The sequence below is a fragment of the Desmodus rotundus genome, chromosome 3, assembly GCF_022682495.2.
Source record: "Desmodus rotundus isolate HL8 chromosome 3, HLdesRot8A.1, whole genome shotgun sequence".
Lineage (NCBI taxonomy): Eukaryota > Metazoa > Chordata > Mammalia > Chiroptera > Phyllostomidae > Desmodus > Desmodus rotundus.
This window is the reverse complement of record NC_071389.1, coordinates 16,029,600-16,052,644: the sequence shown is the minus strand read 5'-3', so window position 1 is coordinate 16,052,644 and position 23,045 is coordinate 16,029,600. Positions and strand designations below refer to the sequence as shown.

The 23,045-nt window shown below is 54.5% G+C and overlaps 2 protein-coding genes across 9 annotated transcripts in view; both read left to right on the top strand.

Moving 5' to 3' along the window:
- The first annotated feature begins 638 nt into the window (after window positions 1-638).
- On the top strand, window positions 639-8,076 carry ZNF683 (zinc finger protein 683). 7 transcript variants are annotated; one of them, XM_053921099.2, is made up of 7 exons: window positions 639-757; window positions 986-1,100; window positions 1,680-1,804; window positions 2,416-2,662; window positions 3,977-4,662; window positions 5,737-5,865; window positions 6,891-8,076. In XM_053921099.2, the coding sequence occupies exons 3-7, from the start codon at window positions 1,691-1,693 to the stop codon at window positions 7,212-7,214; spliced, it is 1,500 nt and encodes a 499-aa protein (XP_053777074.1). In that variant the 5' UTR covers window positions 639-757; window positions 986-1,100; window positions 1,680-1,690; the 3' UTR covers window positions 7,215-8,076. The 7 variants fall into 7 exon arrangements, with proteins under 7 accessions (XP_053777074.1, XP_053777073.1, XP_045046765.2 ...); XM_053921098.2 differs by having other exon boundaries at window positions 1,677-1,804; window positions 6,891-8,074; XM_045190830.3 differs by having other exon boundaries at window positions 1,677-1,804; window positions 2,416-2,620; window positions 6,891-8,067.
- A 442-nt stretch (window positions 8,077-8,518) lies between these two features.
- CRYBG2 (crystallin beta-gamma domain containing 2) overlaps window positions 8,519-23,045 on the top strand; it is a 28,147-nt gene continuing 13,620 nt past the window's right edge. For both annotated transcript variants that reach the window (XR_008426462.1, XM_045190829.3), the window contains exons 1-7: window positions 8,519-8,776; window positions 10,750-10,819; window positions 12,392-13,119; window positions 18,150-20,688; window positions 21,132-21,179; window positions 21,273-21,385; window positions 21,563-21,692. Coding sequence is in view for 1 of the 2 variants with exons in the window: in XM_045190829.3 (XP_045046764.2) it covers window positions 8,661-8,776; window positions 10,750-10,819; window positions 12,392-13,119; window positions 18,150-20,688; window positions 21,132-21,179; window positions 21,273-21,385; window positions 21,563-21,692 (3,744 nt within the window). In the remaining variant the exon portion in view is untranslated. The remainder of the gene's footprint in view (window positions 8,777-10,749; window positions 10,820-12,391; window positions 13,120-18,149; window positions 20,689-21,131; window positions 21,180-21,272; window positions 21,386-21,562; window positions 21,693-23,045) is intronic.

The window sequence follows — 23,045 nt, the reverse complement described above, 5'->3', positions numbered from 1 at the left end:
ATTCCTGCTGTCTTCTCTCTCACCCCAGATCCTTCCATGTTGCCTGCTCTTGTCTCTGCCTGTTGCCATCCCTGCTGTCACCTGTCTTCCCTGTCATCATCGCTGTCCATCTCTGTTTCAGTTGGACGCCCATCCGCAGAAGGACCCCAGCTCTAGCCCTTGAGCCCTCTTGGTCCCTCTTCTGCTCAGAGTTCTCCAAGGACCAGAGATAGCACCCCCTCTCTCCTTCTCACCCCCACATACTAAAATTCCAGTGGCCCGCCAGTATATGGTGGTTCAATTAATGACAAACACATACATTTGGACAGAGTACATCTCCATGCCAGTCATTTTATTATTCAGTCCACAGAAAGTGTTTGATGAGCATAAAGCATCTCTGACCCCTTGCAGTAACTTGGTGTCCCTGAGGGGGTATTCAGCCACCACTTGGGAAGCACTGGATTAGAGCTGAAACATGATGTGAAGAGAGGAAGGGATGCTCAACAATCTTTAAAGTGTTTCCAGAACCCCCCCACCCTGCCCCATACCAGCATGTTGTCCTGTAGAGTTGCCACAGGCGGGCAAAGGCTGGAGGGCGGCTCCCTTTGTCGGGTCTCACAGGGCCTCCAGCCTGCCCTCTTCTTCCTATTTGTGGCAACGTCAAACATAGCACCTTCCTGTCATCTTTCTGCACCCATTGGGGCCTCAGCGACAGGCAGCGGCTACCCGCCTGCCCACCTCCTTCCTTCTCCAGCCAGGGGGACTTCTGCGGAGTCAGGTGAAGAGCCTCAAGCAGGAGGCCCCTCCTTTTGGGGTATTTGTTTTAGACCTGGGACAGGGTTGGGAAGAGCTGGGAAAAAGGAAAGGAGTCTGGGTTTCGGAGGGTGCTAGGATCCCCAGGGGCACTTGGGGTAAGAGGGAATGCAGTTACTGAGGGGAATGGGAAGGGCCTTGGGGTATTTGCTGAGCTGAGGTGATTTGTGCACTTTGTGGCCTTCCGTGAAAGATGGCAGAGAAGCGAGGTGCTAACTGAACAGACAGCTGACCACTCAGGGCATCTTCCCGGCAGGCCAGTCAGTGGACCTGAAGGACTCTTGGCCAGCTCACATAGGCTGACTGTGGTGAGAATGCTGAGCGGGACAGTCTGGGTGGCAGGACACTGGGGCTTCCTCAGCTGCCCAGAAAAGCTATGTGGGAGAGCTAGAGTGCAGGAGTTCTCCGTGGTGGAGAGCTCCCCTTGGGGGGCACCTGTGGTTGGTAGAGTCACAGAGTCATGGGTCCCTCCCATCATGGAGGAGAGTGGCTTCTTAATTACCTGTGGCCCCAAGGAGTCTGGAATATTCCCTCAGATCTCTGAGCTCACTTGGGAATAACCTTCATGAGGACCTTTGTCTCTCCTCTCTTCCCCAGGAATGGGAATCAGGCCAACTCTGCTCCTCACTTCTGAATGGCTGGTCTCCATTCAATTCTCTTTCTGTACCTACCAGGAACAGATCATTGGCTTCTAAATGTCAGCACTGAGAGAGTCCTTACACATCAACCAGTCCCACTCTCCCATTTTGCAGATAGGGAAACTAAGGCCAGGAGGCCAGTGAATGGCTCGAGGTCACACGGTGGTTTGACAGGCGAGTCTGCCTTTGAAGCCATGCTATTTGGAGGACCTTTACTCCTCACCTGTAACTGATTTGTCTTCCCAGCAGGTAGTAGGGACATGAAAGGGGAACTTGCTCCAGAATTGGGTTGTTGCCACAAGACCAAACCCCTGAGCAGCACAGGGAGGTCCCTGTCCCCAAGCCTGGACTTCCAGGCTTGCCAAGGTGACCAGGTAAGGTGGAATCCCAGCCCTAACTTTGAGGTCAGTCTGCTGTTAGAAGGAAGTGGGGGGAAATCTGAAGGGACCTGGATTCCTACCATCCACTGTTCCTGGGCACCTCTATCCCAGCACATCATGGGGATGGGCCCTTGAGGTGCTGGAGACCCTCTCCCATGCCCTAGGGGCCAGACTGCCCTATGGACCATAAGAAAGGGAGAGGGCCATGCAGGAGGCTTGGTTGTTTGATCCTGGTCTTGGCCTTAGGGCTCATCTTGTGGAGTTTACATTCTTGATGAGGTTTTCTCCAAGTTCACTTGACTCCATTCAAAACACAGTAGATGGTCTGAGACATGGTAGGATCTGGGCAGTCAGGAAGAGAAGTGGGAGGGAGAATGCTAGGTAAGGGGTTCTAGGAACAGAGGAAGGGTAATTCTGGGGTAGGCATGAAAGTCCCTGGGGAAAGAAATCTTTGGATGAGGGAAAGGGAAGCCATTTGAGTGACAGATACAGTGAGGGTGAGTGGTTCTTAGCTTCTCCTCTCCCTTTGGAAACCAAGGTAGGGATGGGTTCCTCCCAGGAACCCAAGAGCCATAGCCTCCAGCCCCTTTCCCCTTACCCTCCAGGTCTTCCCAGCCTGTAGGCCAATTCCAGACAAAGTGGATGTCCATGGCCCACCCTGTGCCAGCTGGATGTGCCCCTTTCCACTGGCACCAGCCAGGTCTGCCCTGCTGGCCTGCTCTCAGGGCCTGGACTTCTGCCTATGCACCCTGCAGCTGGCACCCCCAGGCACAGCCCCTCAGGGTCTCAGAGAGGACTCCTTGAGTACAAGTAAGCCCAGGCCATGCAGCTGCACCTTGGTGGAGGCTGGGGGTGAGGGGCACTGTTAGGTTTTGGGATGGGAAGGGGAGGGGATCGAGTATCACTGGTAAGGACAGAGCCTCAGGCACACTAAACTAGCACATCTTGGCCTGGAGTTCTAACCTAGAGGTGCAGGGGTCTTTCAAGGTGGTGACACCTGAGCCAGAGGAGGTAGGCAATGGCTTTCTGAGGCATGGGGGTGGGATCTGGTGTAGGTGGGTTGGGGATGGTGCTTGCCTACCTGTTTTGCTAGAGGAGTCTTTATTATGAGAAAGGAGCCCTGACTGGGACTCAGGGAGTTGGGGTGGAGTCCCGGTGCTGCCCCTTTAGCTCAAAGACCTTGGACAGGTCACGGAGGCCAATTTCTCCCTCCATAAAATAAGCTCTCACTGTCCCCGTGTTCTAGGCTGTTGCATTATAATATACCATCTCCTTATGCCACTGTGACCTCCTTGGAGGGCAGGAACTGTGCTGCTGTGTCCTTTATCACCCCTACCTCCACGGCCAGAGCACAGAGTGAAAAGTTGGTTGAGTAAATAAATGACAATCCAAGCAGACAATCTACTTTTTAATCTTTTTCCTTTTTAGTATTTTACTTTATGTCACTCCTCATCAGCTCCTACCTCACTGGCTGTTGCATCTCAGTCATCCTTGCTAAGCTCTTCTCCACCTACCTCTGAAATAGTCACCTGTTCTTCTTCCTCTCTCCCTCCCCCACCCCTCCTCTTCTCTCCCCTCCTCTGCTCTCCTGTTCTCTTTAGTTACAGTAGCACTGTGTGGCAGAACTTCCTGCAGTAACGGAAATGTTCTGTATCTGGCTGTCCAATACCATACCTATTGAGATTTTTAAATGTGGCTGGTGTCATCGAGGAGCTGAATTTTCTATTGGATTTACTTTCATTAATTTCAATGTAGACATGTATCAGGTGTCCATTTTGGACACAGCAGATCTAGTGTCATCCTCAAGTGACATCATCTGGGCCCCTGGCACTCAAACTTTTATCTCCAGCTCAGACCTTTCTTTGAAACTCCAAACCAGTTCATCAAGCTGCCCACTTGACTGCTCCACATAGATATCTGACAGGCTTCTTGAATCGGTTCTCTCCCTAAAGTCGGTCAGCACTGCACAGGTACTAGATGCTTTTCTTGGCAAGTGCAATTGGAGACCAGGAAAGTCCAGGGAGGGGAAATGCCTCGTCCCAGTCAACCAACAGACTTGCAGGCTAGAGTTCTCTCCCAACCTGGAGTGAGGCAGGTTAGATGGGGGGGGGGGCAGAACTTTACCCCAGCCTGTGGGGCCCTGACCGGCTTCCCTTTCCTTCTCAGAGCACCAGCCACCAGTGCCACATGCCGGCTCCCCCGATGACAAGAGACTACCAGCCAAGTACCCTCTGAGCAGGGACAAGATGGGAAGCCAGCAGGAGAGAGCTGATGAGGGGCCCCCCTGCCCATCCTTCTCTCCTTACAACAGCTCTTCCTCAACCCCCTGGCAGGATAGAAAGAGCCCCAACCCCTTGGATTTCTGCTCCTGCCCCTCACCTACCCTCATCTCCAAAGAACTCCCATTTCATCTTCACCCCCTCTGTCCTGAGTATCCATTTCTCCTGCCTCCACCTTACCTGTTCACCTATGGGGCCCCACCTTCTGTCCAATGTCACCCCCTCTTCATGTTGCCACAAGACACCTCCTACCCCATCAGGGCTTTACCCAGCATGCTGATGAGTGTCAGTGAGCCTGGGCACCACAGCTCCTGGGCTGAGACCCTGCATCCCGACCCAGGGGCCTTCCAAGGCTCTGGCCAAACCCAACTCTCCCAGGCATGGACTCCAGGCCCTGGAGCTGCCAGGACCTACTCCCAAGGGCCAGAGCATGCTGGCAGGGTGGTTCCAGCAAAGCGGACTCCACTGGGCTCCCAGGCAGCCCTGCCTTACCCGCTGAAGAAAGAGAACGGCAAAATCCTGTATGAATGCAACGTGTGCAGCAAGAGCTTCGGGCAGCTCTCCAACCTCAAGGTATGGTCCTCCTGGGCTCTGCTGCCTCTCCTCACCTTCCTTTAGTGACCCCCTGCTCCCACCCTGCTTCTAGCATCAAGGACCTTAAAGCCAGAAGGAACTCCTGGGCAGCATCTAGGCTGTGACCTTGGATGGTTCCTTTGGCCTCTCAGTTTCACACCTATAGAGAGAAGATGTAAGATAAGATGGCTACCAAAGTCCTCTCCACCCTAAAAGACTGTCTATGAGATCATCTAATTTAAGTAAAAATGGGGAAACTGAGGCTCCTCATGGGAAGAGTTTGCCCAAGGTCACTTTGATTTAATGGAATTAGGCCTTGATCTCAGTCTCTCAGCATCTACTGTAAAGCCCTTTCCTGAACAACCATCCTTTCTGGATTCACAGCTAGGCCTCCTCAGGTTTATTCGTCTGATGTTGAGTGGGGAACGTGTAGCTTCTAGTGAGTCTAGACGGCAGAACTGATGACCAGCCTTTTTCAAGCGGGATGCCACAAATCAGCGCTGGTGCTCCTGGTGTCCAGCAGGGGGCGACCATGGGCACAGCTCTGTGTGTCGGCACAGATGGGCAGCTATGCCCATCAAATTGGCACTGCTGAAGTTGAGGAAAGGTTAAGATTTTGGGGGGAAGATCCTTTCTTGATATTCTAGGGCTTGAGTTGTTAAACTTTACTGAGCCCCAGACTATCAAGCGAGCTAGTAAACATGCAGATTCCTAGGCCCCAGCCCTAGAGATTCTAATTCAGCTGGTCATGGTGGAGCCTGAGAATCTGCAGTTTTAACATAGATATTGCTGGTCTGTGAACCACACCTCGAGAAGTGTTGCTCAGGACATATGTTACCCCTCACGTGGCCTTCTGACCACTGCCATCCCCCTTCCCTCAGAGAAACAGAAAGAGAGGGTATCCTGAGGAATGGGAGAGAGACCCTAAGGAGGGTGACAGAGAGGCAAGGGGGTTGAGAGGCCTCGATGTCAAAACATGGTTCTGTGGAGGTGTGGGGAGAGATTCAGAGAGGGTCCCAGGCCCTGCTGGGGGACTCTGGGCCGTTGGCAGCATTTCTCCCACACCTGGCTCAGGTCCATCTGCGTGTGCACAGTGGGGAGCGCCCATTCCAGTGTGCCCTGTGCCAGAAGAGCTTCACCCAGTTCACCCACCTGCAGAAGCACCACCTGGTGCATACTGGGGAGCGGCCCCACAAGTGCCCGGTGAGACCCTGCTCCCCCTCCCCCTCCTGCAGGAAGGAATTCCAGGTCCCTTGGTGGGTTGGGGGTGGCACCTGGGGCTCCATTCCCAACCCTCCGGAGCAAGTAGAGAGGACAGGAGGTGAGGGTGGGGGAGGAGAGGGAGGTGGAGGACAGTGAAAATGTCCCCTCTTAGCCTGGAAGGGCCGGGATGCGATGTTGCAGGCCCCCTGCGCCTGCACTCCTGGGATCTGGAGAGGAGAATAGAGTTGCAAGTCTGTAGGAGGAGGATAATAAAGTTGGTGGGGGGGGGGGGTGGCCCTGGGGAGTGAGTACCCATTACCTTCTTCCCAGTGTTGCTGGAGGACACTGCCGGTACCAGCAGCTCAATGGTAGCTCCCTTTCTCTTTGAGCCTCACCACATCCCTTGGGAGCTCGGAAGGGCAGGGACTCTTGCCCCGTTTTACAGAGGTGGAAATGAAAGCAGCATCGTGGTTATGAGTCTGGACTATGTGGGTTCAAATCCTTGCTTTGCCTCCAACTTGCTATGTGATCTTTGGCTAGGGGCTTCACCCCTCTGAGCCTCGGCTTTTTCACTGTCATATAGGAGTTTTACTAGCACTTCATCATGCTTCTCCAGGGCCCTGGGGAAGACTACATGGGACCAATTCCTGGCATGTGGCTGTTCCCAGTAACTGTTAATTACACCCACTGAAGCTGCAGCTCCACTCATAAAGTTCCTATGTGATTATCTCATTCAGTCCATCATACCGATGAAGTTAACTATTAGTAGTCACATGCAGCCAATAAGGAGAGCAAGGCTCAGAGAGGGGAAGTCACCCATACAGGTCATGTAGGGTGTAAAAGAACGAGGATACTAACCCAGATCTGCTTGACTCCAATGTGCCAGACACTGTGGGTCCAGGGCAAAATCCTGGGTGGGGGGGAGCTTCCAAGCCTGAATTTGCAGGGAGGGGGTGGGGAAGGGGGAGCAGAGATCCTGAGCCAGCTGTGTGGGCAGAACTGACGCCAATGCCCATTCCCATCAGATATGCCACAAGTGCTTCAGCAGCTCCAGCAACCTCAAGACCCACCTGCGTCTGCACTCGGGCACCCGGCCGTTTCAGTGCAGTGTCTGCCTAAGTCGCTTCAGCCAGCACATTCATCTGAAGCTGCACCGTCGGCTGCACGGCCCACTGCCCTGTAGCCTAGCTCATACCCACCTGCCTCTGGCATCTCTCACCTGTCTTACCCAGTGGCACCAGGGGGCACTAGATCTTGTGACAGTGCCATCAGAGAGGCAGAGGGGCTGGGATTTGGACAAGATCAAGGTGCCCTCCGCATCTCAGGGAAAGGAAGGGCAGTCAGCCTAAGTGGTAGTGTCTGGACTGCCCTGGGGAGGGGTCGGGGCAGAGCAATTAAAGGACTTTCTCTACAACCAGTCGAGGCCTCTTGAGCTTCAACAGTGGAGGGGAAGCCACCAGTATTTTCCAGACTTCACATCTCACCCTGGAGCAAGTCAAGAGTCAGGCAGGAAGAGCCTGTGCTTCCCACACCTGGGATGGACGCCTGCAGCCATCTGCCTCTGGCTTGGGTTTGGGCTCTGCTCCCTCTTGGGACCAGGCCCTTCATCTCAGCTCATGAGGGACGGTCCTGCCTCCCAGGACTCTGCAAGGTGCCAGCTGTGCTGCCAAGCAGGAGACACATTGCCCTCTGCTCTGTCCACATGTCTGTCTGCTTCTTCCCACAACCTTCTTGTCTTAGTTCTTAGGAGGCCACAGTACCCCCTTAACTGGTTACTACTCCCTGCCATGCATGGCCTGTACATGCCAGGATTGAGCCCCCTGTGTGAGCAGAGGGGCAGGAACACAAGATGTCAGTATCCGTCATGAACCAGAAGCATGATGTCCTGGGTGCCAGGACCAGACACCACAGAGGGCAAAGGGCTAAGGAGGTGCTGGGCTCAGGGACGGGGTAGAGGCCCTGCGAGGGCTTGCAGGCAGGGAAGGGCTGGCAAAGAGAGCCTGTGGAACGAGGACCTTCCTGTTGGCCTTTCTTCTTGCGCCCCAGAGGATCCCCTCAAATGTACAAGGTGTTCTCTACCCCCACTGGAGAGTTACAGAGGCAGCATCAGGTGGGAAAGGGCACTGCCTGGGAGGCAGAAGGCCTGGGTTTTATTACAATAAACGGTAGCTATTATTCAATAATAATAATGGACAGCTTCTAGTATGGGGCGCCATTCCCACCCATGGGGGTTTCACAGCCGTCTCCCCACCCTGGTGCAGGTTTCCAGGACAGAGAACTCTCATAAGGAGCGCACCATGGCCGGGCAATGGCAGGGTGGGCTTCAGCCCCCACCGGTAATCAAAGTCGGGTTCCAAGCCCACCCAGTCACCCCTTTGGCCCCAAAGGCGGATGCCAACCGTGGGGCTAGGCTCACGCAGTCGACCAGATCTCACTCATTCCCGCACATGGCCCTGCCTTTGTGTTATAGCCCCTCCTTGGTGGTGGTGGGGGAGACCCTTCGCTCAGGCGATACCGATATCAGTGGGCCCCACCCGGAGGAGACCTCAAGTAGCGAAGGCAAGGCCTCCGGGAGAGGGGGCTCAGGCGCAGCCACCTAGGGGCTGCATTGGCCCCTTCAGAGTGCACCCGCTGCTGCCGGGTATGGGCCATATCTGGGTCGGTCCCCCGCCTGCACATGGGCGGGGCAGCTGTTTGTTCAGCGGGATGGGCCCTAGTAGGTGGTTCTCCGTAAATGAGCGGATCCGGGTGGGCCCGGATGCCCCGAGCTCAAGCTCGGGGGCCTTGCTCTGGCCATGGCAGAACGGCGCAAGAGCCTGGGGGTCCGCCTGGCCCGCCGCCTGGCCGGGTTAGGGATCCGCAGGAGGCTCAGAGGGAAGCGGACCCCAGAGGAAGCCAGAGCCCCGGATAGGTGAGGGGATGGAGGGAGGGCCTTGTGGGGTGCCACTGCGCCCCAGGGTGTGTGTGTGCGTGTGTGTCTGTCTGTCTGTCTGTCTCAGAGTGTAGTGGATATTTAAATAAACGTCTGGGAGTGTCTCAGAGCATACATGTGTGGATTTTGACTATGTGAATGTGAAAACGGTCTTTATAAAGTCCCTGTGCTCTTTAAGAACTTTTAAACAACTTTTGCGATTTCCTAAGTCAGGCTAGCCGCCTGCAGACAATGATGTCTCCTCCGGAGGAGACAGGTTTAAAGGCAAATGTAGCAGCTCCTTCCGCCTGTGTGGACTTTGACACTCACAATACAGGATAGCTTCCCTCTGGTCTTCGTGTCCCTTTGTCAGGAGTATGACAAGTTTCTGAGTTGTCTTAGGCTGCACCACATTTGCCTTTAGATGCCCCAGAGGTTTGCGCTGTCATCCCAGATTGTAATAACAATTAGCCTTTATTTGCCACTTGCTTAGTGCCTTACTGAATGATCTCATTTAACCCTTACAGCAGCTCTATGAGACAGGTATTCCGTGTGATTCAGACATGGAAATGGAGGTTCAGAGACGTAAAGTCACCTGTCCAACATCACCACTGGGGAGTGGTGGAGCTGGAAGACAAGCTTAACAGTCTGACTCCAGAGCTCACATCCTGAAGCCCTGGGCTGCTCCGTCACCTTATAGAGACCACAGGACTGCAAGCCAGAGCTCTGTCCTAACCCTAGGTGCCCCTGGTCGTGTGGCCTTGAACAAATTGCTTTATCTCTCTGAGCCCATTCACTGGCCACTGATGTTTGAGTGGAAGGAAAAAGGCTTTGTGGGTAGCTGGGTCAAATGGCTGGGAGGGAACAGTACAGAGGACCCCAGCAGCTCCTGGGCCCTATATTCCAAAACAGCGTGAGGTATTTGTGTGTCTGTGCAGTTATTCAGCCATTTGTTCTGATCTTCTCATGACACAGAATTCTTCGGCTCACCCTGAGAGCGATGGGGGTTCGGTGGGGGCAGAGTGAGGGGATGGGTTTGTACTGCTCTCTCACCCCAGAGAGAGGGGAGGGGAGGGCCTAGCCACCCTATGCTGGGAAGCCTGGGCGACCTGGGGGGGTGCCCACACCCTGCCAGTGCCTTGCCCTCCCCTGCTGGAAGACACACCCTCTTCCTTTACCCTGTCTGGCAGGAACCTGCCCTATAGGCCCAGGTGGCACTGCCTCTCCCTTTCCCCACTTGAGAGGAGGTGGGGTTGAGGCGCAGGTGATTCAGAGGTGTGGAGGGAAGGGGAGGGACCGCGTAGGCTTCTGCACTAGTGTGATGACACATCCCGTGTACGCACTTGGACTCAGTTCTCACCAGCCTGAGCGCTGAGGCACAGGCCTCTGATTCCTGCAGTGAAGGTCAGCTGCACGGAGGAGGTAGTCAAGGCATATCCTCATCTTGTCCCCCATTAGTGTGGGAATATCCAGCCAGCCTTTGAAGTGGGATGGTCCTAGTGTCTTAATTCCAAGGCTCATTAGCTATGTGACTCTAGGCAAAGTACTTCACCTCTCTGGGCTTCAATTTCCTGAACTAAAAAATGGGGCGCTAATATCCACCTTTTAGGATTATTGTGAGGCTTAAAGAAGATCATGCAGGTGCAATACCTAGTGCTAAGCCTCGCACAGCAAACGGCGAGCTTTTGAATTATCAGGGCACTGTACTTTTTCTGTATTCTGGCCCTGATACAGGCCTAGTCCCACTTTTCTCCCAAGCCCATCCTGTCTCTTTCTCTGTCCCTGAGAGCAGAGTGGACAGTTGGGGGAGGGAGCAGAGAGGAAGCTGCTGCAGAATCCTCACCTTCCCCAAGTTTCAGGAGCTCATTGGCCTGTGGGCTCTGAGAGAAGTTGTGGGAGGACCACTGGGTCCAGTCTTTGGGTGGGAGAGGAGGAGACTACCTCACTCCCTTCCCCTTGTGCTTCCTTTCCAGGCCCTGGGGTGGCCAGAGCTGCCCTGACCTGGCCCAAGGCCAGGGCAGCACCAACAATGTCAGCCTCAAGGTAGGAGAGAATGCAAAGGGGAGGCAAGGAATGGGCAGAAGCTCTGGGAGGGGCAGACCCTGAGAACCCTGACTCACGATTCAGACAACTGGAGTTCTCTAGTCCTCCCTCTGCCACTAATTCCCTGGGTGACCCTGGGCAGATGACTCCTCATCTCTGAACCTCAGTTTCTCCTTCTGCGAAATGGAGACAATAATGCCTCTCAGAGCAGCCGTGAGAAATGAGGTAATGGATGTAGAACATACAGTATGGGTTTAGATGCTCAGGAATCATGAGCTTCCTAACGCCTGGCCCCTAGGGAGGCATGTAGGGTCTGCACCTGTTCCCAGGACCCCCTTTTCCATACTTCCTGCTTTACCTTGGCCTCCTCCCATCTTTGGTCCCTTTTCCCCACTTCCTGGCATGGACCCCTGGGGTTGACGCTGGGCCAGGGGTTCATATCTCCTGGATGCTTAATCAGTTTTCCCATCTGAGCCATGGATTGGGCAGTACTGAGTGTCCTCCCCTTAGAGTTGGCTTGAGCAACCATGTGTCTCTCTGTGGTCCTGAGTACCATTCATAATTACTAGCACTTAACTGAGTACTTGTTATTTGCTGGTGGTCTGCATGGATTATCTCCTGAAATCCTTACAGCACTACCAGAAAGCAGGTACTATTATTATCATGCCAATTTTATACATGGAGAATCTAGGAGGCAAGAGGTATTGCAGCTAGGAAGTAGCAGAGCTAGGATTCAAGCCCAGGTCACCACCTCCAGGCCCCACATGAATCACTCTCCCCTCCTGGCTCTTGAGGTGTTCAGGCCCTGGTGAAGGAGAGGCTGCATCTATTCATAGATGAGTAAATTGAGGCATTTGGGATCAAGAGTCCCTGCTAAAAGGAATTTTTAACCTCAGACTTGGCTGCTCTGTTGCCAAGAGCATACACCTGTCCTTGAAAACTGGTGGTTTGGGGGGAGGGAGGGCAGTGTCTATATGGGTCTGGCATCCTGGGCCCTATCCCCTCACTCCCATAGCCAGACTTGGCCCTGGTGGAAGACAGCAGACACAGGTCAGGCTTGTCCCAATTTCAGGGAAACCCTCTTCCCTGACTCCCTCACATCCCAGGTACATCACTATGCCCAGGTGTGCCTGGGAATCTCAAGTGGGAGGGTACTAGGGTGGTGGCTGCAGGCTCTCTGGAAACCTGGAGTGGGCAGAGGCCATGGGCACCTGTGGTGGGACATGCCCATGAAGCCCCTAATCCCCCAGGCAGCTGATTCCAAAGGAGTGGAGACCTGTGCGTCTTGGGAAAGCAGCAGCTGGCCTGAGAGTTGGGCCCTCACTGTGACATTACTCATGTCAGTGTCCTCTCTGGGTCTCCCTTTTCTCATATGTAAAATGGGAGGGGGTGAGTTAAATGCTGAAGGGCTTTCCCAGAGCTCTGCCCCTTCATCCAGCTCATGGTCCTGGCGGCATCTCCTTAGGGAAGCTTTGCTTCTCCTGTGCCCAGGAGGGCAGTCAAGGGTGATCAGGAGTGCCTGGAGGGCAAGGGAAAATGCCGTCGCCAGGCCCTGCCTCTTCTTTCCCTCAGATCCAAGCCAAGAGCCACTCAGAGTGGGACCTTCAGGATGGGAGCCATGGTTCCTGGCTTTGGAAGCGACGACATAGCTCAGGGGCACCTGCTCAGCCCCTGGGACGCCTACAGAGGCCAGCTGTGGGCAGTGCCTCCGACATGGCCCACTATGCCTCCGTGGGCCTGGAGAGCCCAGCACTGGCAGCAGACCCTGCTGGTGCCAGGTGCCCCTCATGCTCAGTGCCAGCTCCTGGACATTTGGAAAAGGAAACCCCAGACTGCACTTGCTTGCAACCCCCATACATGGGCCCAGAGGTCCCTCTGAATCCTGAGCCACCCGGCAACGTGAAAGACATGCTGCCCCGCCCAGCATCCTTCCCCAAGGCAGAGGGGACAAAGGGCAAGCCTGCCACCCCAGAGCCAGCGCTGCCAGAAGCAGCGCAGACCCGACCTGAGCGTCCTTCTGCCAGGAGGACCCGCTACCACATCACTGTCATCCTGCAGGGGCGTGGGCAGACTCCTGGGGAAGAGGGTGAGGAGCCCAAACCGGCCCAACAAGCTCTCCACCCCTTCTGCCCTGAGGAATTCAGGGGCTGGCAAAATCCTCTGCAGGGGCCCCGCCCCATCACGGGGTGTCCAACTGACCCACCCCAGGAGTCCCAGCTAAGAGCCTCACGGCATCAGGAGAGCTCAGCCCAGCAGCAGGAGCTCCAGGCCCCCTGGACACCTGGGTCCCCACGCAGACGGTGAGTACAGGTTGGTCCCCATGTGGGGTGGTGGTGGGAAGAGAAAGTGGCCTGGCTGCCCTTTCTGGGGGTCTCTGCCTCATCTCTAGACTTTCTCAACTCCAGGCCCATTCATTCAGCTCCCTGGGCATGAACTGACTCTGCCATGTCCCCCCAACTTGCCTTCCTCTCCCTCCCCTCACCCACACCCACATTCCTGGTCCTGGAACCCACTGCTTCTCCCCTCCCCTGTCCACCTGAGGAGAGAGAGAGGATGGGGGAGGGGTCACCTCCTCAGCAACACCCACCACTCTCTGGTTCTGTTCAGGAGACCACAGAACCCACCTGGGAATAGTCAAGCTGCTGGGTGTCCTAGGGCAAGTTGCTTACCCAATCTGGTCCTAGAGTTGTCGAGTCGATTTGGTAACAGGAGATGAGGTGGTTACAGGATTATGCTTTGAACTCCAGAGAGTTGTGCTGCCAAAATAGCAGAGATGCTTATTAATAACACCTCAGTTGCAGCAATAATTACCTACCTGGCTCTGTGTCGGTGGCCAAAGGAACAGACACTGAGATTCCCAACCTTTCTTGATTTTTATTTGTATTGAAATAACTCTCCCAACTCTGCTTCATGGGCTCAGAGGTGAAAGGGTGGATTCCCTAAAACTCATCTGGAAAGGGGTGAACGTGGCATCTCTCTAGGACCACCAGGAAGGGGCACCGGGCCTCAAACAGAGCTCTGCAAAGTTCCTAATGATGATGGTTGTGGCTGGGTCATTTATGGTTTTCTAAACATAATCCTATTTTACCCTCACAGCAGCCCCATGGGATAGGACGAATCCTGCTCCGCACCCCAGGCCCCAATTACAATAGAGAAACTAAGGCTCATAGAGGTTACATCATTGCCCAAAGTCAACTAGAAAGTGAAGGGGCCAGAATTTGAACACAGTGCCTGTGCTCTAACCACTTCTCTATCCTGCCTCTCATAGAGGCCCTGTCGGCCCTGTGCAGACAGCGGAGGGTTGAGTGTGATTGCTGTGAAAATTCCAGGGTTTTCTCTGGCCCTGTGGAGGTGGGTTTGGCGGCACTGTGCTAGCAGAAGCAGCATCAGGGTGCCCAGGCCTCTGGGCAGAAGTCAGGGTGCCTGGTCCTGTGGCAAGGAGGAGGGAGATGTGGGACCTTGGAGGGCTCAGAGAACTGCTTAGATGCCGCAGCTGCAAGAGAAGAGCTGCACACAGGGAAGGTGGTGGAGGAGGCAGGCCTGGAGAGAGAGCAGAAGAAGCGGTAGATTTATCTAGGGGGACTGGGTCTGTACCTGCCACTCCCTGGCTATTTTGAGCCCAGTTAATAATGACAGACTCTGGCGGGAAGCTACGGCTCATTTAGAGAGGAGGAAGTGGACTTCCAGGGATAGCATCCTTCTATGTCCCCAGGGTTCCTGGGCTAGCATTGGCAAATAATAGGGGGTGGAAATGTGTGACACAGTTGGGTCTGCAAGTGGGAATGTGTATGCATTCAAGGGGGTGTGTCTGTGTTCGAGTACAGGTGAATTTCAAGAGGAGGAGGGCTTGGGGCTATGAATCGACTATGTGCATGTATTATGAATGTGTGCTTGTGTCATTGTGTGCTTCTGTGTGTCTGTGACTTGTGTGCTGCTGTGTCTCTGTGTGTTTGTAGGTCCGACTGTGTAAGTCAACATAGTGATCTGCGTATGTTTTTGTGCATGTACTACCGGGTGGGTCTGTGCTGGTGTCTGTGCTGGTGTCAGTGCGTGCCAGGGTGACACAGCATGTGTTTGCAGGCGTGTGGACCTATAGACTGGTTTGGCTTAGTCTGGGGGTGACTCACAGGTAAGCGAGGAGAATCCAGGACTTGTTGGGTTAGAAAGGCTCTTTCCCACACTCCCCCCGCCCCTTCCTCAGCCTCTCCCTTCCACACACCTTGTTTGGAGGTCACAGGTTACCCTGCCAACAAATCCACTTCTGATATGGGGCCCTGGGAGGGTTCTGGGACTGGGCACTTTTCCAGGCCTATGAAAGGCACCCTGTGTCATCAGGGGATATCTTCAGAGCAAGGACAAAAAGGGGGAGCTATCGACAGCCAAGTTCCAGGATAGTTTGAAGAACATTCTAGCAGCCATGACTGTCCAGGGATCAGTCAGGTCAACTGTCAAATGATGACCTCCCTGTCCCTAGAGGTACACAAGCAGAAGCAAATGACCACATGCTTGAGGAATGAATGACTATCAGGGGTGTTGTCCAAGAGTTGGGTTGGGTTGAGAGAGGCATTGCTTCTGACAATGGCTAATTTGATTATCAATGGCTTCCTCTGAAGCTGCTTTCCGGTCGCTTTGCCAAAGCCTATGGGGCCTTCTAAATACTGCTTCTGTTTTTATGTCTAATTCTTTGACCCCTGGACTCCTAGGATACCACCTTCATGGGAAAGTTGGCTTTGGATGACCCTAACCAGAAACTAGAGCATCACCTCACACAATTAACATTGAATGAATGAAGGAAGGAAGGAATGACTTAGAACCCAGGCTTTGTCCCTTAATATTAATGCCATTAGGGACAGGGAATCTCAGCAAATGATAGTTGTTATTATTGTTATTCAGAAATGAAGAAGAGACTCAGGGGGGCTCAGCAAGGGGGTGAAGCTGATGTAGGGGAAATCCCAACAAGGAGGATGGGGGTTCTGTTGGAAGAAAGGGGGCTCCTCAGTGAGGACAAGGAGGAGGCTCAGATGCTTAGTGAAGGGCTATGTATCCAGGGCTTCAGGTGTCTGATGGTGTCCTGATCTCAGGAGTTCTGGCTTTGGAAAAGGATTGGGGCTCCTTCTTAGCCTGCCACCCTCCCCACACACAAGGCTTTCCTGGGGGCACTCAAACCCTGCCCCGGGCCAGGACATATGCTGTTATAGTCACCAGTGGTCTCCGAGTCAGGTCAGGCTTCCCTAGGCCTCAGTCCCTTTCATCTCTGGCCCTCATAAAACCTGAGTCACTGCTGGGGCCACCAGGCAGGGTCAAAGTTCTGGGCTTCACCAGCTTAGGAGAGAGGAAAACAGAGATAGGGGAGGGAAATTGGGGTACTGTGTCCATTTCTGGTCTTATCTTCCTTCAGACTGGTCTGGGTCTGCCTCATGGGAAGGCGGGGCAGACCTGAAGACAGGCTAGGTCTGAGGCCGGGGATGAACAGGTTGACTTCATGGGTCCTTGGGGCGGAAGAATAGGGTTGCCCTGGTCAGTGTGACTTGAAGTCAGAGTGGGGGTTGCATGGCCTCTCCAGGACTGCTGTGACCCCCTTTAAAAGCAAACCTCCAAGCCTTGACTGGTTTGGTTCAGTTGGTTGGGCACTGTCCAGCAAAGCAAAGGGTCGCTGGTTTGATTCCTGGTCAGGGCACGTGACTGGGTCGTGGGTGCGTCTCTGGTTGAGGGGTATGCAAGGGGCAACCAACTGACTGATGTCTCTCACATCGATGCTTCTCTCCCTCTCTTCCTCCCTCCCTTCCCCTCTCTCTAAAAATGCAATAAAATAAAAAATAAAATAAAATAATACAAGCAAACCTGAGTCTCAGTTACCAGGTAATTGAGGAGTTTGCTATCGTGGTTAAGCACTTAGGGTTGGGGTTCAAGTCTTGCCTCTGATACTGTGTGACTCTGGGCAAGTTTCTTAACCTCTCTGAGCCCCTTTTCCCCTCATCTGCAAAATGGGAATGTTTGTTCATAATTTATTAATAATTTATTCTTTATGAGCTATCAAATGCATGAGATGCTTTTGAGGGTTCCATAGGACCATTAACACAAAGGACAACAGAAAGCAAGGTGTTTGGCACGAAGTGAGCCCTTGACAAATGGCTAGCATTGTTGTTACTGTGAAAACGGATTCACCAGGGAATTTCTAGGGAGCTTAGAGTTCTTCTCAGACAACTGGTATTATTATCCCCCAATTAATAAAGGAGGTAATGGAGACCCAGAGAGATCAAAGAGGGTCAGAAAAGCAGTAAGACCCTGGCCCCGCCCCTGAAAAGAGTGAAGGTAAGATGTGCTCTGCTGGAGAGGACCATTGGACTATCTAGATGTGATCAGAGCCTTCATCTTCAGAGTAGGAGCGAAGATGCCTGGAGATGGATTCAGATAGGACTTCAGTCCCCATCTTCGAATTTGGCAGGAGCATCACCCCGAGCCAGCCACTCCTCTTCCCTGACTCTGGGTTTCTTGGTGTGTACAATAGGGGAAATGATCATAGAGGAGAAAATTGAGGGAAAGTGCATTTAAGTCCAAAGTGCTGGGTCCCGAGAAGCTTCGTGAAGACCCGCAGATGCACCCAGACGTGCTCCATCAGTCACACCACATGCCGGTGCTAGCACGCACGTGTCCCCACCTGCTAGTATTCGGTCACAATTCTCCAAGGTGACAAAGCGGAGTTTATGAGCCCGCATTTTAGTTTACAAGGCGAGTTTTTGTTCTTTCTCTCTTATTGCATCCTGACAATAACCCTATGAAGCACACACTCTTATTATTACAGTTTTGTGGCTTGGAACCCTGAAACTTGAGGGGGAAAAGTAGCCTGCCCAAGGTTATCTAGCTAGTGAGTGGCAGCGCCAGGGGAACCCAGCTCTGCTTGAAGCCAAGGCCAGCCTCTCCCTCCCTTCCCTTATAAGGTCAGGAACAGGGTCCGAACAGTTGCCTAGTTTCCAGCTCTCTGGTTTTCCAGTTTGGGGCTCTTGGGGGACTCCTCAGGCAGAGTCCCAGCCCCACCCATAGACCAGTGCATCAGATCCTATATCCTTTTCGCTCTATCCCTCCCCTCTTCTTCCGGGCTTAGGCCACAGCTTTACCCCTTGAAGGTCCCTGGCATAGGGGATCACCTGAGAGTGGGGAGAGGGCGGGGAGTATCATGCCCATTTTACAGATAAAGAAACAAAGGCCCCAAAGATCAAATGACTTGCCAGAGGTGACCCACCTGACTTTGGCAGAAGTAGTTATTCTGTACTACAGAGGGCCACCGTCACCTCTCCTGACCCTGTTCCCCTCTTTCCTGGCATCTCTGCAGGGAGCTGGGCCAGAGTGAGCCCAATACTCTTCAGGACGGGCTGCTGGAGCCCAACATGGAGGAGGCAGGCGGGTCCCCAGCTCGGACGGAGGCCCGGGTGGTGAGTGCCAGACTGACATGGCAGCAGCGGCCCCCTGCCCAGAAGGAGAGCAGACATCGTTTTCACAAGGTGTCCTTGGTGTCAGAGGCCCACGTGAAAGCCCCTCAGGAGGAGATGTTTGAGCGCGGTCACCATGGAGAGGAAGTCAATGGTTTTGCTTCGGGGGGAGAAGAGGCTGTGACTCAACATGGCCTCTGCATTGGGGCTGACTCCAAGAGCTTCCAGAGCCATGGGCCCATCTTTTCCAAAAAGTACACACCACCTGCCAAGGAGAAAAGGCTGGTGGGGAGGCTGAAAGAGGCTGTGGACCAGAGTGATGGCAACTCCCAAGACCCTAGGACTGAGCTGCCAAGCCTGGGAGCCATAGCAAGGACTGAGCTCTTGGTGCCCCTGCTTGGGCCCCGTGAGCCAAGCCCCTACCCAGGTATGAGCCTTGAGAAACGGCGGGTGACACGCACTGTGCGGACCACTGTGGTGGTAGGAGGGCACGTGGACCAACGGGTGAGAAGCTCTGTGACCTTGGAGCCAGCACTGTATAGGGGCCGCAGTGCTGTCCGGGCGGTGGTGGTGAGTCCCAGGGCTGAGGGCTTGCCCAGCCGCAGTCAGGCCCTGGAGCTGCTAAGTAGTATTGTGCCTGCTGAGCAAAACCCACCGGTCAGCAGCCTTCCCAGGCCCGTGGCTCTGGTGCCAAGGAGTCCAGATCTGAGCAGCACAGTGGACACAGCCCTGGGACAGCTCCCTGAGATGGGGACAACAGAGCCAAAAGACAGATCTGCCCCAGCCCCTGTAGGTATTCCAGAGGGTGCTCACCCACCTCAAAACCAAGAGGTCCCTGCAGCCCACCCAGACCAAGACCAGGACCGAGCTCAGGATACCAGGGCCCATGAGGTCCCAAGGGTGCAGGGAGCCTCTAACCCTACCCAGCTCCCTCTCCACACCTCTCAGGGCCACGCACTAGTACCCTCTTCTCCCAGACTCCAGACCCACACCCCTTCCCTAGGCCTACCCCACACTCCCGAGCAGCCTATGGTGCCCTCTTACCCCAGGATCCAGCTCACTCTTGACCCCCAGGGACCCCAGGCCCTGCCCTCTGTGAAAAAGGAGGGGATCACAGGTCCCCCTGCTGCCACCGTCATTCCCATGGTGAGGAGTGAGGCTGCTACTGTTCCTGGACAACCTCCATCCCCTGTAAGAAGGAAGAGTACCCCCAGCCCAGGAAATCTGTCTGCTCCATCTTCCCCAAGGAGTAAGGTTGTTCAGGACTCTGAAAATGTCCCTATCTTCTCCTTTACCCAGAAAGAGATAGTGCAGGTCCCCGATATTCCTGCTGACACAGCTCCCACCCATAAAGGGGTTGTGCAGGGTCCCGGTGCTTCTGCTGCTTCATCCCCCAAACCAACCGAGGTTGTCCAGGACCCAGAAGGCAGGCCTAGTGCCCAAAATAATGTTGTCCAGGGTATTGAGAGCAGCCTTGTCCCTTCCCTCACCAAGGAGGGATCTGTTCAAGGCCTGATTGCTCCTGCCATCCCACCCCCCCACAAGGATGAGGTTGTCCAGGGCTCTGAAGGGAGCCCCATCTCATCTCCCACCCAAAAGGAGGTTGTCCAGGGCCCTGCTGTTCTCCCTGCTCCCTCCTCCTCAGGGGGCAAGGTGCCCCCTAGCCCAGCAGGGCCCCCGGCCCCAGAGCCAATGGGAGCAGGGGCCGGCCCAGAGTCACAGCTTGTCCCTGACTCCATCGAAGACAAGACGCTCCTGGAGTCTTTGAGGGAGGAGGAGGAGGAGGTGGCCCTGGACGCCGACCTGGAGATTTTCCTGGACACCCTGCGGAGCATGGAGTCCCCTGAGATCCTCCGCACTCACCGGCTGCCACGAGCGCCCCGCTCCTCTTACCTGGCCATGTATGCCACGCTGCCCGCTATCGAGGAGGACCATCCCAGGCCAGGGGTGCTGGGACCCGGCCTCCAGGAGGTGCCCGCCCTGGAAGAAAAGGAAGAAAAGGAGGAAGAGGAGGAAGAGGAGGAGGAACCAGAGAACCCCTACCTGAGTGATGATGAGAAGCTCCAGCGCAGGCAGGAGAAGGCTGGGCCCAGCCCCTCCTGGGACTCCAGCCCCACCAGGCCCACCAGGCCCCCCCAGACCTCGTCTTCTCCTCTGGAGATGATGAAGAAGCATGTCACAGATGCCAAGCGCTCAGAGCTGGGGTCAGAGTGGCAGACGGCCACGAGGCCTACTTCCCGTCTTGGAGGCAGTCTTTTCTTTGGTGGTCTGGTGCCTGCCACCAAGGAGGTCCTCACCTTGGGGTCACTGGGCACAAAACTATCTGCTCTGCCTCCCCATGGGGCACCAGGGCTCAGAAAGGTGCCAGGACAGCTGCCCCTGCTCTGCAGCGAAAGGTTGCCGACAGAGAAGCCTGAATGTGCTGGGCCCCCTGAGGGCTGGGTGAGTGAGGCCTTGGCTGGGCAAGGGAGGGTGCCCGGCCTCACCAGGGTTTAGGTGCTATGAGGACCATGGTACTAGGAGGCAGAATCTTCAGAGGCAGAGGTGTGGGCCTTATGTTTGGGCCTGAGGTATGGCTCAGTGTGACCCTGAGCAAGCTACATCTCTCTGGGCCTCAGTCTTCCTGTCCAAACAGGAAGATGTTTGCACGGTGGATTCCCAAGGGCTTAGTGGCTCCAATCTCTTGGGAGCTGGGGAAGGGGAGTAATAGGGACACGGCTCCTGGGACAGGGGGGGTTGGGGACAAGTGTGGTGTATGCTCTGTGGGGATAGAGACTAATATGGAGGATGTGGGATGCTTGGAATAGCAGGAGCCTCCCTTACTGTGGGAGGCAGTAAGAAGACAACCCCATAAGACTTCTTACCACTCACTGCCTCCATTCCAGAGCCCAGCATTGAAGACTCAGGGCAAACTGAACACCAGGCCAGGAAAGGTAGGTGGGTGCGGGGCAAGTGTATGGGAGAAGGCCACAGGAGGTGGAATCTTGAGCAGAGCCTGAGAACCCCTTCTTTTGTGTCCTCTCCAGGTGATCCTTTTCTCAGAGCCCGGCTGCCAAGGCAGCAGCAGAGAGGTTTTGGAAGACATTGCTGATGCCTCCGGCTGGACCCAGGTGGCCTCCATAAGGGTGCTTCGAGGCTGGTGAGTGCACAGTGCCTGAGGAGCCAGGGCCTGCCCCTGAACCTGGGGCAGTGGGGGCAGCAAGTGCAGCGAGAAGTGCTTGGGCCAACCTGGCCAAAACCCTCTCAGCTATCCAGAAACCCTGCCTTGTGGGTACGTCCTCTCCCACTCAGTGACCCTGGTTCTCTGTGCCCACAGCTGGGTGCTATATGAAGAGCCAGAGTTCCAGGGCCAGAAGCTGGTCCTGCCTGAAGGAGATGTGGAACTCAGAGCCTCGGGGACAGTGTGGAGTCCCAAAAGCATCGGGTCCCTGAGGAGGGTTGTCCGGGTGAGTGGGCTGAGGTTGGGGGCTGAATGTTGCCCTGTCTACCCTGGGCCCTAGGCCCTGAGGAGGAAGAAAGCCTCAGGCTCCTCGAGTTGGAATCCCTGGGATAGATCACACTGAGTAGGGGACAGAAGGGCTCAGGTTATTACAGACTCACCTATAGATTCCTGACCCGGGAGCCAGCTGGAGAGTGCTCCTCTTGGTTTGAGGAGGCGGGGCCAGGCAGAGGCCAATCCCCAGCTTGGGAAAGCAGCCTGGGGAAGTTTGAGCTGGCTCTGGAGAAAGATTTCATTAGAATCGCAGAAACAGGTGGGGGTGGATTTGGGTGCTTCCCCATCGCCAGGGCCCAGGCTCTTAGGCCCACACTAAGACCCCGGGGGCCTTGATATTTGTTCTTTCATTGGCTCAAGGGTGCTTGATAATGTTTGCTGTGCGCCAGCTACCACGCCAGGCAATGGGGCTGGGGGAGACCTGCTCTCTGCCCTGCTGAACTCAGGGTCAAGCTAGGGTCTCGGGATGGGGTTTGAAGCAGAAATGCCATATTATAAGATTAGGGATTTATAAACACCCCTTTGGCTGCCAGGAGGAGAAGAGACTGGATGGGAACCCAGAGGCAGGAAGCCCAGGAGGGACTGTGATGTCCAGCTCAGGAGCACTCTTGAATTTTGAGGGCGGGATGTGTGGTTAGAAAAGGCATAGTCAATATTATAGTTTTGTATCTGTAAAGTGGGGGGAAAAGCACTGTTTTTATAATACCAATTTACAAACTACCAAAATTAAACTTGGCAAAACCATCTTGGCCACTAGGGAGAGCCAGAGGAGAAAGCAGGGCCAGTCAGGCGTTTCGTTTTTTTGTTTTGTGTTTTTGTTATTAACGAGAGGAGGAATAACTCAGTCCAGAGCTGTCGCCATCCTCCTGGTAAGAGAGGAGGTGGGCTGATGATTCTTAACTAGGGCAGTGGACCAACCATGCAAAGGGGGCACAGTTTCAAAGACTCTCCAGAAACACACAAACATCTGTAGACAATTTATTGTGATCTTCTCATCGTGGTGAGGAAGCTAACGAGGTACAAGAGAAAAACAAGGGCTTTGAGGTCAGGTGGACCTGGATTCATTTGATTAATTCAGTACCGATTGGACACTTAGGATGTTCCAGGCACATGGGTAGTGCCGGAGGAACAAAAACGAAACTGCTCTGTTCTTGGCCCTGCTGCTTACAGGCTGTGTGCCCTTGGGCAGCCCGCTTAACTTCACTGAGCCTCTTTGCTAGTCTGAGAATGGAGTGATAACTCCCACTGACAGGACCAAGTGAGATGGGGTAAGATGCCCTTAGCAAAGTGCCTTGCAATCTGTGGA